The 14,559-nt window shown below is 40.4% G+C and overlaps 1 protein-coding gene across 4 annotated transcripts in view; it reads left to right on the plus strand.

Moving 5' to 3' along the window:
• The first annotated feature begins 524 nt into the window (after positions 1-524).
• LOC109418026 (protein spinster) overlaps positions 525-14,559 on the plus strand; it is a 127,256-nt gene continuing 113,221 nt past the window's right edge. The window contains exon 1 of one of the 4 annotated variants that reach the window (XM_029856127.2): positions 525-1,818. In XM_029856127.2, coding sequence (XP_029711987.2) covers positions 1,380-1,818 — 439 coding nt within the window. In that variant the 5' untranslated portion in view covers positions 525-1,379. The remainder of the gene's footprint in view (positions 1,819-14,559) is intronic. The other 3 variants (XM_029856126.2, XM_029856129.2, XM_029856128.2) reach the window with 3 other exon arrangements.

A 14,559-nucleotide genomic window follows, 5' to 3' on the forward strand; every position in this document is an offset into this window, starting at 1 on the left:
TAAACGTCATTTTTGATTATTGCCGTCATACAAAAGTTTGTTTCTAACACCCTTAGCTATCATTTGCAGGGTGAGCCCCCAAGTTTTTTGACCATGTGCGATTTTGGGACAACCTAATGCTTAATAAGGGAACTACCTAATACCCTATTTTCTATCGAGAATTCTATCATCTTTCGTTTTCGATCTCATTCAATAGATTCTGCATTGCAGAATCCATCTTTTTACTATTAGAACAGTTATCTGCCATCGATGACAGCGACGGTTTTACACACATCCATTCATAAAAAGACAAGCCTTTTAAACATCCGTCGCGTAACCAACACAACGTAACGGAGTATATTTCTTTCTCTGTTCCGCAACCACAACATCCAGCACAACGCGACCTCCATCTCTCTCGCACCCACACTCGGGCACATTTTATAAATACACCGTCGGTCGGTGCTGCTGTCAGCCAGAATGGGAATCTGACTAGAGCGAGCGAAAGCGAAAATCCAACGGTCGTCTGTCCGTCAGTTTACGGGATGCTCGGAGAAGAAAAATCGTCCGTCGTCGTCTCGTCCGTCAGTCTAGATTCACTTGTCCCGTGGTTCGGTTGGTGCGCGTTTTTGGTGTGTGATTCCGGCCGATAATATCCATTATTATTTCGCTAGGTGCTAGGTGCTTGGTGGTAGAAGTGGGAACCGGATAGAAGAAGATTGCGGTGGAAAATCGCGTGACTGTCGAAAAAAATAAAGCAGAGTGACGGCGGCCCAAGGAAAGACGGTCGTCTTGCTGCATCAAGAAGAGTGCCGAATTTGTTCGTTCTTCGGGGTGTGCGATTATTTTTAGCTTGCAAAATTTCGGCTTTGGTCAGCGCCGGATTTTGTGCTGCCGGTTTGCGTGTGTGTGGGAATTGAAATTGTTCTCCGAAACCTGCGGGACCAAGTGGGTGAAAGGCTCGCCTCTGCATTAGCTAAGCGTGCGAATGCAAGTGCATAGTGCAGTAGGTAATAACTGTGGTGTTGCAATTTATTGTGAAGCAACGAGATCCAGTGCAGTGAAGTTTGATTGAATTTGGCAAAAAAGGCAGAAGAAGCGCACAGCTTGCCTTGACTGCGTGGAAGTTTCGTGCGAAACAGTATCCAAAAGAGAAAGCCAGAGAAGAAGAAACAGAAAAATCGTACGATTCGCCACATAAACACTTTTGTGTGGTGTGAATCTCTCGCTCGTTTTGTCTTTGGTTGCGCCCCAGCCGCAACAGTAGAGTGAAAAGGAGAAGAAAGCGCGGTCCTGACCGTGTGTGACAGTAGTTTCCTTCTCCGTTGTTTACAGCATTGTTGACTAACCTCGCGCGGGTGTGATTGTTTTGCATCGTGTCCCATACTCCTTCCGGTACGTGAATGCCGTCTAGTCAAGGTTACCGTAAGGTAGCATCCGAGCCGGTAGACCCGGAGCCTGAAGTCCCCTCGCCATCAACAAACGACACAACAATGCCCAGCCAACAGCAGCAGAAGTCGGGCGCGGAACCACAAACCGTAGTCACGGGAAATCCTGCGGGAAAGATTCCGGCCACATATTCACAGCAGCGGCTAATGCCGGTCGATTCGGATAGTGTTTCCTCCACGCTGGGTGAAGCCGATCAGGAAACGGCTCCGCATGGTGGTGGCGGCGGTGGAGGCACAGGAGGTGGTATCGTTGGCGGACCTTGGGGTACCGACGATGAGCAATCGTTTACGGATAGCTTCACCCCAAGAGTTTCCCGGAGGAAGGCGTGGTTCACCGTGATCGTGCTATGCTTCGTCAATCTCATCAACTACATGGATCGGTTTACGATTGCAGGTAGGTTGGGGGGCGAGGGTTGGAGCTTTTGTTTTATTATGGTCATGACTAATAATCGAGGGACTTGGTGTATGCTTCCAGTAGAGCTTATAGAACGTAATGTGTTTCATTTGTTGATTGTTTATGCTCTAAACTGCAAGTCCAACAATATTATGTATGAGAAACCGTTCATATGCACTGTTCAGGAAGGATTGAAGCACTGTCTGTTTTGTTAGAATAATCAAAAGAATCCGTCATGCTGTCCAGTCCAGCTGTCCTTCCAGCGTTTCTCACAAGATTTCTTCCTTATTGTATCACGCAACTTTTCTTGGTGTTCCCATTTGAATTTCTCTCGAAGGTTCTTCCGGATTCCTACCGACATTTTTACAAGATTCGAACAATTCTTTCCGAGATTCTTCCTAAGAATCTTCCAAGATTTCTGAATTCCGACCGATTTCCATTGAAGTCACGGGGATCCTACAGAACTTCTTGCCACAATTTCTTCCAGAAGTTTTCCCAATATTGCTCCCAGAGTATGTTATAAGATTTTCCCCAAGTTTCTCCTGCGTTTTGCCCAGAGAAATTTTTGAGAGATTTCTTTCAGGATTTATCCCAAAATTTCTACAAGTGTTTCCTTCAGGATACTGAAATTCTCCTACACTTTCTAACGGGATTCCTCTTGAAAATTACCTCTATTGCTTCCGGCGTTCTTTTTTGAAAGTTCCCTAGGAGATCTTCCTGCGATTTCTTTCACGTTTTCTATAGGAGTCTTTCCTGGGGTTTCTACTAGTGCTTATCCAATAAGTTTTGTTTACAAATTTTCTGCAGGAGTTGCTTCCGAAATTTCATCCGAAGTTTCTCCTTTAATTTCTTCACGGAGTTTCACCTGATTTTTGTCAGAACATTCCGGTGTTGGTCCTAGGATGTCTCTTTTTTTTTTTTTTTTTCCTCCTCTGTTGGGGAATTTAAGCCACTGCGTCCAATAAGCTGAACTTTTGTGGCATAGGATGTCTCTTAGATTGTTTCTTAATTTATCCTGGGTTTTCTTCTAAGATTTATTCCGGATTGCCGTTTAGGAAATCTGAAAGAGCTAATACTGACATTTCTCTTGGTATTCTTCCCGTGATTTCTTTCAGAGCTTTTTTCTAAGTAGTTTACAGGACTTCTTGCAGTGATTGGCCTGAGCCTTGTTTATAGATTTACAGATTTATCACGTGAAAAAATCTGAACGAAGTTTGGTTAAATTTTAGAAGAATCTTCTAGCCGAATCCTACGAGAAACTCTGGAAGCATATCGGAAAATCTTCCGGAAGAAATCCCGGGAGGTACTCCAGCACAGAGCACGTAAAAACTCCTGCAGAAATCCTGGGAGGAACTTTGGTAGAAATCCTAGCAAAAACTCTCAGAAACCCCGAAAAAAAATCGAAGACTTGAAACAGAAACTTGGGAGAACTGAAGAGAGCCAGAAAAAAAAACTCCGCCAAAATCCAGGAAAAAAAAACTTCTATTAAATCAAACAAGAACTCGCAAGAAGAATTCTGCGAAATACTGCAAAAGAATTTAAAGGAAGAATTGCGGTAGGAATCCAATGAGGATTCCTGGAAACAATTGAGCGAAGAATCATGGATTTCGGATCGAATTTTGCGGTCGATTTGTAAACAAACCTCTGAAGAAATTCCTAATCTTTGAAAGAGTTCTTGAGCTAGTATTCATCGGAATATGTAGTCAAGATAATTGGTGCCACCCGTTTTTATTCAAAATTGATCCAGTTTTCCGTAGACTTGTCATCAAAATGTCAACAATACTACACCGCCAACACAGAATCTGCATATTGAGGATTCGAGGTAAATTCTGCAACTACAGTCTGATCAATGTCTATGCGCTGATCAACGACAAAACCGATGACGTGAAGGATGTCTTTTACAAGTGCCTTGACAATACCTATGGAGAATGTCCAAAACATTACTTTGAGATGATGATGAACGTGGTCGTGTTAGTGGAATACCTGTTGGTGAAGGAAATTGGTACTGTTCTGAAAAAACTTGAATGTAAAAGGTACAGAGTGTTGCTAATTGACAAATTCGGCACCAACATTTCAAAAGGGCGTAACTGCTTTTGCAACCAATGCCTTCTCACAGAGCTGTGGGTCGTATTTCATTCATCTCACGCAATTCACATCCATTAATCGAAAGAGGAGGATTTTATCTTTCTATTTATGCTAGTGGATTGCTTGAGAGGGATGGGATACGCTCCACAGCTTTGTGAGAAGGCATTGGTTGTAAATGCAGTTACGCCCTTTTGAAATGTTGGTGCCGAATTGAGAGATGAACTTGGTGATGAAAATCGCGTTCTGGTTGGATTCGAACTCACGACTCCGTATTCGCTAGACCGGCGCTTTAACCAACTAATCCACAGAACAAGTAACGATTCTGCAGAATAGAAAGCCAAACTGACTCCGAGGTTACGCCATGGACGCTCTTTTTCCACAAACCCATCATTCTTTCGGCTTAGATGCCAATCCACAACATACTCGCGTTTGTGTCCACTAACTACAAGTGAGAGCGAATTGTTGTTGTTTTTTTATAAAATCGAGACTTACTCTCGCACTCCACATATCCAGCCTCCAAGCAGTTTGTTTGCTGGTGTCTAATTTGATATGCGTCAAGTACCGTCAAGGCACCATTCACCGTGGGGGCTCCATTCACCGTTTGCCTTCGAATATTTTTTCATTATTTCCATATTCTGATTGAATGATATGACAATTTCCCTTCAATTTCACCAATACCACACTAATGTATTGTTACCATTTCAAAACGCTCATTAGAAACATTTAAAAGTATCATTTTGACACTAAAGTGTGTTTACATGCAGCGGGTTTCTGCTCGTATACTGCATTCATAGTGAAAAACCTGAATTAATCCACTATGGTGAACAGAACCCTTCTTACACTTATTAAAACTATTGTTGTATTAATCGTATGTATGATTATGATTTTTGGTCATTCTAGAAAATATTGTAGATTTGGCGTCAAGTTTATTATGATATATTTTATCAAAAATCTCTCAAAAGCGTAAATGTTATTACTCCTTAATACTCCTGGAAAGATATCTCGGAAATAAAATGTCCAAACGGCATGAAATTTAATAGCATACTACTAGGATGCTGTAGCTTTCATATGGTGCTGAGAGAACTCAAATCGGTTGATTCATTTATTATGAAGCATGTTGTCAAAGACCTCTTAAAAAGTTAAGTTGTATTACTCCAAAGTACTCCCCGAAAGATATCTCGGTTACAAAATGTCCAATCTAGTCTAGTCTAGTCTAGTCTAGTCTACACATACACAGCCAATCATTGAAAGAATCCTGGAAAATGATAGAAACGACTAATTCCATCATTTTTCTTGTCATTATTAATGATTGCAGTACATCGTAGATGCATTACAATCATTAAAGCGGCCAGGCCTACTGTGCAGCGTTTTTAATTCAACAATAAAAACAATGAGTGGGGACATCTCGTACCAACCGCTCAGTTCATGGAAAAGAAAAAGAAAAATACTGTGAAAATCGATGCGGATGACGATGCTAGGAAGGTTAATGTCACCCCTTGGTCCTTGGTGCTTCCTGGGATGGGACACAGGTATTAAGTCCGTGTCCTGGCCCTAGTGCCTAGGCTTAAGCGCCATTGCTCGCTCTCTGAAACGAAAAGAAAAGAAGATGCCCTTCTAACCCATTTACAGTAATTAGCCCAGTGCATCACTATACTACAACTCAGATCAATCAATAGTGCTTATGAAATTTTAGCACTTTTGCTGTTTTCGTCATGGTGTTAACCTTCCCTACAAAATGAAACCAATTTGGCCGACGAAACCCTCTTATAACGAAGAAAACAATACCACCGAAAATACCCAAAATCACCCTACATAGATTTGTAGATGAACAAAGATGTAAGATATGTTGTCTTGGCAAGTGTTCAATAATCCTACGGGATACTTAGTAACTATCTATAAGCTAAACTGGTACGATCTCACCGAATTTTAGCGTCATTTTGTTCAGGTAATGGAACGGACTCACTATGAAAATGTTTAAACATCCGGAGAACACACACGCAGCCAATCAACTCTGGCAAAACAAGTCATTATGTACGGTATGTTATCCAGAATTACAAGCGTTTTACCCTTCTTATACCCATAAGAAGGGTATAAATACCGCTTGGAAAACCGACTTTCGATCCGAGGCCCGCAGGGCCGAGTCACATATACCAACCAACTCAGCTCGACGAATTGAGCAAATGTCTGTATGTGCGTGTGTGTGTGTATGTGTGTGTGTGTGTGTGTGTGTATGTATGTTACAAAAAAATGTCACTCACGGTTCTCAGCCGTCTGTTGACCGATTTGAGTTCTCTTGGAAGCAAATGAAAGCTACTACATCCTAGTAGAACGCTTTTAAATTTCATTCCGATTGGACATTTTGTAACCGAGATATCTTTCGGGGAGTACTTTGGAGTAATACAACTTAACCTTTTAAGAGGTCTTTGACAAAATGCTTCATAATAAATGAATCGGCCGTGTGTCAATCGATTTGAGTTCTCTCAGCATCAAATGAAAGCGACAGCATCCAAGTAGTATGCTATTAAATTTCATGCCGTTTGGACATTTTGTTTCCGAGATATCTTTCCACGAGTACTAAGGAGTAATGAAATTTACGCTTTTGAGAGATTTTTGATAAAATGTATCATAATACATTTCTCAGCCGTCTGTCAACAGATTTTTTATGATCATATTTGGTTACACAAGTTAGTTATACATGAAAATGCAATTGCATCAAATACATAAAAGCTACTATCTCTTTGTAATATTTGAGCTTAATAAACAGTAGCAAAAATATCACGGAATGTATGTAGGAAAAGCCTTTTTACCCTTCTTACACCCATAAGAAGGGTATAAATATCGCTCGAAAAACCGACTTTCGAACCGAGGCCCGGAGGGCCGAGTCTCATATACCAATGAACTCAGCTCGACGAATTGAGCAAATGTCTGTATGTGCGTGTGTGTGTATGTGTGTGTGTGTGTGTGTGTGTGTGTGTATGTATGTTACAAAAAAATGTCACTCACGGTTCTCAGCCGTCTGTTGATCGATTTGAGTTCTCTTGGAAGCAAATGAAAGCTACTACATCCTAGTAGAACGCTATTGAATTTTATTTTGATTAGACGTTCGGTTACCGAGATATCTTTCAAAGAGTGCTAGGGAGTAGTACAACTTAATTATTTTAGATATTTTTGACAAAGTGTATCACCATAAATTTCTCAGCCGTCTATCAACCGATTTGGGTTCTTAAGGCCCCAAACGCAAGCTACTACATCCTAGTAGAACGCTATTGATTTTTTTTAATTGGACGTTCGGTTACCGAGATATCTTTCAAAGAGTGCTAGGGAGTAGTACAACTTAATTATTTTAGATATTTTTGACAAAGTGTATCACCATATATTTCTCAGCCGTCTATCAACCGATTCGGGTTCTTAAGGCCCGAAACGAAAGCTACTGCATCCTAGAAGAACGCTTTTGAATTTCATTCCGATTGGACATTTTGTAACCGAGAGGATCGCAGTAGGCAGCACGCGCGGGTGGACGTGTTTCGGAATCACCTGTCATGTTTTACTTCGTCTCCGCGTACAATTTGACCAACGAAATGGCTAATGTGAAATTGATTTAACCATTAATTCCGCGAGTGATATTGAAGAAGATCTGTGCAGCTAGTGGTACACGCAGTCCGAACCAGGGTCGTGCAATTTCGAAAGGAAAACATGACGTACGACGACTGTAGCAAATCGTTTCCCATGCGAACGGACTGCTGTGATGCTTCATCTCTCACCCAGCAACACACTCGTTCGTTGCTGCTACAGAAACAAGTGTGTATGAAACATGGGATGATACACTTGGATTTTCGTTTCATTTATGAGTCATTGAAATACTTCAACATGCTAAAAACACTATTTAAACCACATTTTTAAATAGTGGTGCACGCCAATAGAATGATAATTATGTTTTATGAAAGAGGATAACAAATTCGACCACTTAAATCCAATTAACCGGCGCCCGTAACCATTGAGAGACTAGCGCGCACCGGTGAGACACTAATGCTCTGACGGGTGAAGCACAAGCAATGCGACCGGGTGGGAGACTACCGAGTGCTACGATGAGTGGAAAAGTTTTTTTTAACGACCGAGTCATTAGAAAAATGTATGAAACACTTGAAGTGACTCATTCAAATGTTGCATGAAAGTGTATCATTGAAACGAAATTGTACGCCCCTGGTCCGAACTCATAAGTGTCTTCGGTGTGAAAAGAAAAACAAGGGAAGACTTCTTTTCCGGAAAAGAAAATCTGCCGTGAATCAGCATCAGAAATCCATTGGGCTGCCTTTGAACAATTGAACTAAAATCGGCTGGCAGTAAAAATTTCAATTTTTTTTTTCAATATAAGTCGATCATTTTGTGATAAATCTCTGATCCGAGCCAAACAGAAATATTCGATCAGGAAATTTTACCACCGAAAATACCCAAAATCACCCTACATAGATTTGTAGATGAACAAAGATGTAAGATATGTTGTCTTGGCAAGTGTTCAATAATCCTACGGGATACTTAGTAACTATCTATAAGCTAAACTGGTACGATCTCACCGAATTTTAGCGTCATTTTGTTCAGGTAATGGAACGGACTCACTATGAAAATGTTTAAACATCCGGAGAACACACACGCAGCCAATCAACTCTGGCAAAACAAGTCATTATGTACGGTATGTTATCCAGAATTACAAGCGTTTTTTTTTTTCAAAATTTCCTGATCGAATATTTCTGTTTGGCTCGGATCAGAGATTTATCACAAAATGATCGACTTATATTGAAAAAAAAATTGAAATTTTTACTGCCAGCCGATTTTAGTTCAATTGTTCAAAGGCAGCCCAATGGATTTCTGATGCTGATTCACGGCAGATTTTCTTTTCCGGAAAAGTCTTCCCTTGTTTTTCTTTTCACACCGAAGACACTTATGAGTTCGGACTGCGTGTACCACTAGCTGCACAGATCTTCTTCAATATCACTCGCGGAATTAATGGTTAAATCAATTTCACATTAGCCATTTCGTTGGTCAAATTGTACGCGGAGACGAAGTAAAACATGACAGGTGATTCCGAAACACGTCCACCCGCGCGTGCTGCCTACTGCGATCCTCTCGGTTACAAAATGTCCAATCGGAATGAAATTCAAAAGCGTTCTTCTAGGATGCAGTAGCTTTCGTTTCGGGCCTTAAGAACCCGAATCGGTTGATAGACGGCTGAGAAATATATGGTGATACACTTTGTCAAAAATATCTAAAATAATTAAGTTGTACTACTCCCTAGCACTCTTTGAAAGATATCTCGGTAACCGAACGTCTAATCAAAATAAAATTCAATAGCGTTCTACTAGGATGTAGTAGCTTTCATTTGCTTCCAAGAGAACTCAAATCGATCAACAGACGGCTGAGAACCGTGAGTGACATTTTTTTGTAACATACATACACACACACACACACACATACACACACACGCACATACAGACATTTGCTCAATTCGTCGAGCTGAGTTCATTGGTATATGAGACTCGGCCCTCCGGGCCTCGGTTCGAAAGTCGGTTTTTCGAGCGATATTTATACCCTTCTTATGGGTGTAAGAAGGGTAAAAAGGCTTTTCCTACATACATTCCGTGATATTTTTGCTACTGTTTATTAAGCTCAAATATTACAAAGAGATAGTAGCTTTTATGTATTTGATGCAATTGCATTTTCATGTATAACTAACTTGTGTAACCAAATATGATCATAAAAAATCTGTTGACAGACGACTGAGAAATGTATTATGATACATTTTATCAAAAATCTCTCAAAAGCGTAAATTTCATTACTCCTTAGTACTCGTGGAAAGATATCTCGGAAACAAAATGTCCAAACGGCATGAAATTTAATAGCATACTACTTGGATGCTGTCGCTTTCATTTGATGCTGAGAGAACTCAAATCGATTGACACACGGCTGATTCATTTATTATGAAGCATTTTGTCAAAGACCTCTTAAAAGGTTAAGTTGTATTACTCCAAAGTACTCCCCGAAAGATATCTCGGTTACAAAATGTCCAATCGGAATGAAATTTAAAAGCGTTCTACTAGGATGTAGTAGCTTTCATTTGCTTCCAAGAGAACTCAAATCGGTCAACAGACGGCTGAGAACCGTGAGTGACATTTTTTTGTAACATACATACACACACACACACACACACACACACACACACACACACATACACACACACGCACATACAGACATTTGCTCAATTCGTCGAGCTGAGTTGGTTGGTATATGTGACTCGGCCCTGCGGGCCTCGGATCGAAAGTCGGTTTTCCAAGCGGTATTTATACCCTTCTTATGGGTGTAAGAAGGGTAAAAAGGCTTTTCCTACATACATTCCGTGATATTTTTGCTACTGTTTATTAAGCTCAAATATTACAAAGAGATAGTAGCTTTTATGTATTTGATGCAATTGCATTTTCATGTATAGCTAACTTGTGTAACCAAATATGATCATAAAAAATCTGTTGACAGACGGCTGAGAAATGTATTATGATACATTTTATCAAAAATCTCTCAAAAGCGTAAATTTCATTACTCCTTAGTACTCGTGGAAAGATATCTCGGAAACAAAATGTCCAAACGGCATGAAATTTAATAGCATACTTCTTGGATGCTGTAGCTTTCATTTGATGCTGAGAGAACTCAAATCGATTGACACACGGCAGATTCATTTATTATGAAGCATTTTGTCAAAGACCTCTTAAAAAGTTAAGTTGTATTACTTCAAAGTACTCCCCGAAAGATATCTCGGTTACAAAATGTCCAATCGGAATGAAATTCAAAAGCGTTCTTCTAGGGAGCAGTAGCTTTCGTTTCGGGCCTTAAGAACCCGAATCGGTTGATAGACGGCTGAGAAATTTATGGTGATACACTTTGTCAAAAATATCTAAAATAATTAAGTTGTACTACTCCCTAGCACTCTTTGAAAGATATCTCGGTAACCGAACGTCCAATCAAAAAAAAATTCAATAGCGTTCTACTAGGATGTAGTAGCTTTCGTTTGGGGCCTTAAGAACCCAAATCGGTTGATAGACGGCTGAGAAATTTATGGTGATACACTTTGTCAAAAATATCTAAAATAATTAAGTTGTACTACTCCCTAGCACTCTTTGAAAGATATCTCGGTAACCGAACGTCCAATCAAAAAAAAATTCAATAGCGTTCTACTAGGATGTAGTAGCTTTCGTTTGGGGCCTTAAGAACCCAAATCGGTTGATAGACGGCTGAGAAATTTATGGTGATACACTTTGTCAAAAATATCTAAAATAATTAAGTTGTACTACTCCCTAGCACTCTTTGAAAGATATCTCGGTAACCGAACGTCCAATCAAAATAAAATTCAATAGCGTTCTACTAGGATGTAGTAGCTTTCATTTGCTTCCAAGAGAACTCAAATCGGTCAACAGACGGCTGAGAACCGTGAGTGACATTTTTTTGTAACATACATACACACACACACACATACACACACACACACATACACACACACGCACATACAGACATTTGCTAAATTCGTCGAGCTGAGTTGATTGGTATATGTGACTCGGCCCTGCGGGCCTCGGATCGAAAGTTGGTTTTCCAAGCGGTATTTATACCCTTCTTATGGGTGTAAGAAGGGTAAAAACGAAAACTGCGCTAAGGTGATTTAAGCGATAAACTAAATGTAGTAACGTTTTTATTCTACCAAGAAGCAATTAAATTCACATATCAGGTAAGTATTTTGCATTACCGAAGTAAGTTTAACAAGAAAGTACGATTACTCGTACTTTTTAATTGAAACAAAAAGGCACGGTAAATGGGTACCCTAAAAATCAATGGTCTCCATTCACCGTGCCCCAGATTGTCCCATATATCTTAAGTTGGCTTAAGTTGGCTAACGAATTTCCTGGAGGTTTTCCATTGCTCCTGACCAAGGTAAAGCGACCGGAAAAATGTGAAGTAGACAAGAAGAAAAAACGACTACACAACAAGAAGCTAACGAATCTACGGAACGAGACCAGAGCGACGAGGGATACCTACACCACTATTCCGGTGATTCAACCCATTAAAGGTACAGGTCGGACTCGATTATCCGGAGTCGGGTTCGGATGCTTCTCAAACATATATCTGGGGAACGGAATGATTTCTAAAGCTGAAATTTTGACATTTTGTCAAGCCAACTTTGATTAGTGATCAGTCAAAATTTCAGCTTTATAGATCATTCCGTTCCTCAGATACATGTTTGAGAAGCGTCAGAACCCGACTCCGGATAATCGAGTCCGACCTGTAGTAAACTATCCGACGCAGCAGTTCACAGTGGAACAATTGACACATCTCAATAACGGGTTAGGATATGCGGTTACTAGACGTGGAGCAAATAATCGTAGCCATAGCCACAGCGATCACACAAAATGTTGCCACCAAGGACCAACATACAGCAACGAACATTGTAGCAGACACCATCAAAACAGGACAATGCAGTAAGGAAAATCCGGACAAGACAAGGAACTTCAGAAGACCTCAGTATACTACATGAAGGCAGACGGTAACGCGGTGGTTATTATGGACAAGGACTACGACGAACAGATGGTAAGGAAGATACTCTCGGAGGATGGCTTACCAGTCTTGACAAAAATAAAAATACTACAAGGAAAAGAAGATAAACTATATAGACATCTATGAGTGGGCCCACTATCCGGACTAATTAGACTGACCGACTAGAGTAAAACCCTGAAAGACTGTAAACCTATCATCGGAGAGGCTTGTTTGAAGGAAGCAAATCCCATTCTTCCACGGATCAAAGATTTACCTAAAATTTACGAGCCCGTTAAGAGATGCGAGAGATTACACTAGTTAACAAAATAAAACGAAAGTCGTGAACTTCTGTCAATGACCAAAATTTTTGAAGTACAATTAAGCACTGATTTCGAAACCGTGCTTCAAAAATTTTTAAGTAGAACAGTTTTTAAGTTTTAGCTCAATATCAAGTTTTACAACTTTTAAAAATATGGAATTTACTAAAATTTAAATATCTTGCGTTTTGTTCAACCAATTTCTAATCTTTTTCCATAAATTAAAAGCTGAATACAATACCATTCGATCATCTGAATGCTGGCTTTGCATCAGATTGATGAAATTGAATATATTGGCGAGTTTTAGGAACGATCTTCTTAAATTTTAGCCAAATTTTTAAAAATATATAAAGAAATGTATTTTTTTCAATAAGAAAAAAACAATTTAAAAATTATTTCTCAACGTTTATTTGATATATCACATGTGGGCGAGTTGCAGTAAAAAATTCAGCTCAATCGGAGCATTGAATACGGAGAATGAGATATGTGAAATGAGCGACGTTGCTTAAAAATAGAACAAAAATCGATTTCAAATCATCAACCTTGTATGAAAAGTCGAAAAAATTTCCGCTCTACTGTATTTTTTTTCCTTCGCGTTTTCGAACTCAGGGCATGATTCTACACCAAAAATGATCATCAGCTTATCGAGTTCAAAAATGCTGTAAACTAGTGTTATTTTAGCTGAAGGATCCCCTACCCACAAATTGGATCAAAGTCAAAGAGTTCCAAAGTATGTCGAAACACTTCTCCACCAGTTTGGTCGAGAACACACAGGAGTGTACCTAAAAGTTGTTGGGGTCAGGAAACACTGAGGAGGACGAGATGATGGTATCTTTCGACGTTGGAGCACTATTCCCAAGCGTTCCTGCCAAGGATGCTTTTAATCTTCTCGAGGATTGGTTGCTACTCCAAAAGTCAGATGCAGCATGAAAAGGAAGAGTTAGGACTTATTTGCGACACCATATCGGGCCTTTTTCTGTCTGCAAAACCAGATGAAGTCCGACAAAACTTGCGCTGTACAAGACTCTGATTCTTCCGGTCGCTTAATACGGCAGAGAATCGTAGACATTTTGGAGAATTTGATCGCTTCGGAGCCTTTGGATCTTCAATTGTAAAGTGCTGCGAACAGTAAATACTTACTTGGCGGTAAACTTGAGGACGGCATCTGGCGGCGTCGCTTGAACTACGAAATGTATCAAGTATTTAAAGAGATGGCTATAGTGAAGCGAATAAAATACGGCAAGCTGCGGTGAGCTGAGCACGTAGCCCGTATGCCCGAGGCTAAAACCATATTCCGCAGCGAAAAAGGAAGGCACCGTCTGCTTCGTTTTAGACCGCACACACGTTGGCTTTTTGCAGTTGATGAAGACCTAAGGACTCTAAACGTTCAGGGCCACTGTATGCGATTGGCCCAGGACCGAGACCAGTCAGTGGAAGCGTAGACTCGCCGCTATGAGTTGTAGCCATGTGTATCAAATCCAGTAAGCTGTATTCCGGTGCTAGCAATCGTCTTATGAATCGGAAGGAATATTTCGCTCGCCTGGAGAAACTGTAGCATCCCATCAAAATTTGTGTGGCGAAGGACGGCCAATCGATCACTGCGTGGCATAAAGAACAAATTTAGGGATCCAATAGCCTAGGACATTTCTTGGGTGCCAACTGTAAGAGTGAATCTGTGAAGAGAGAAGATGACCGCAGCAGGAGCGAAGATTTCCTCTGGGGCATTGCCAGCTGAGACGGCGATACGATGAGAAATAGCGATAGCATAAGTGTG

This window comes from Aedes albopictus, chromosome 2, assembly GCF_035046485.1.
Source record: "Aedes albopictus strain Foshan chromosome 2, AalbF5, whole genome shotgun sequence".
Lineage (NCBI taxonomy): Eukaryota > Metazoa > Arthropoda > Insecta > Diptera > Culicidae > Aedes > Aedes albopictus.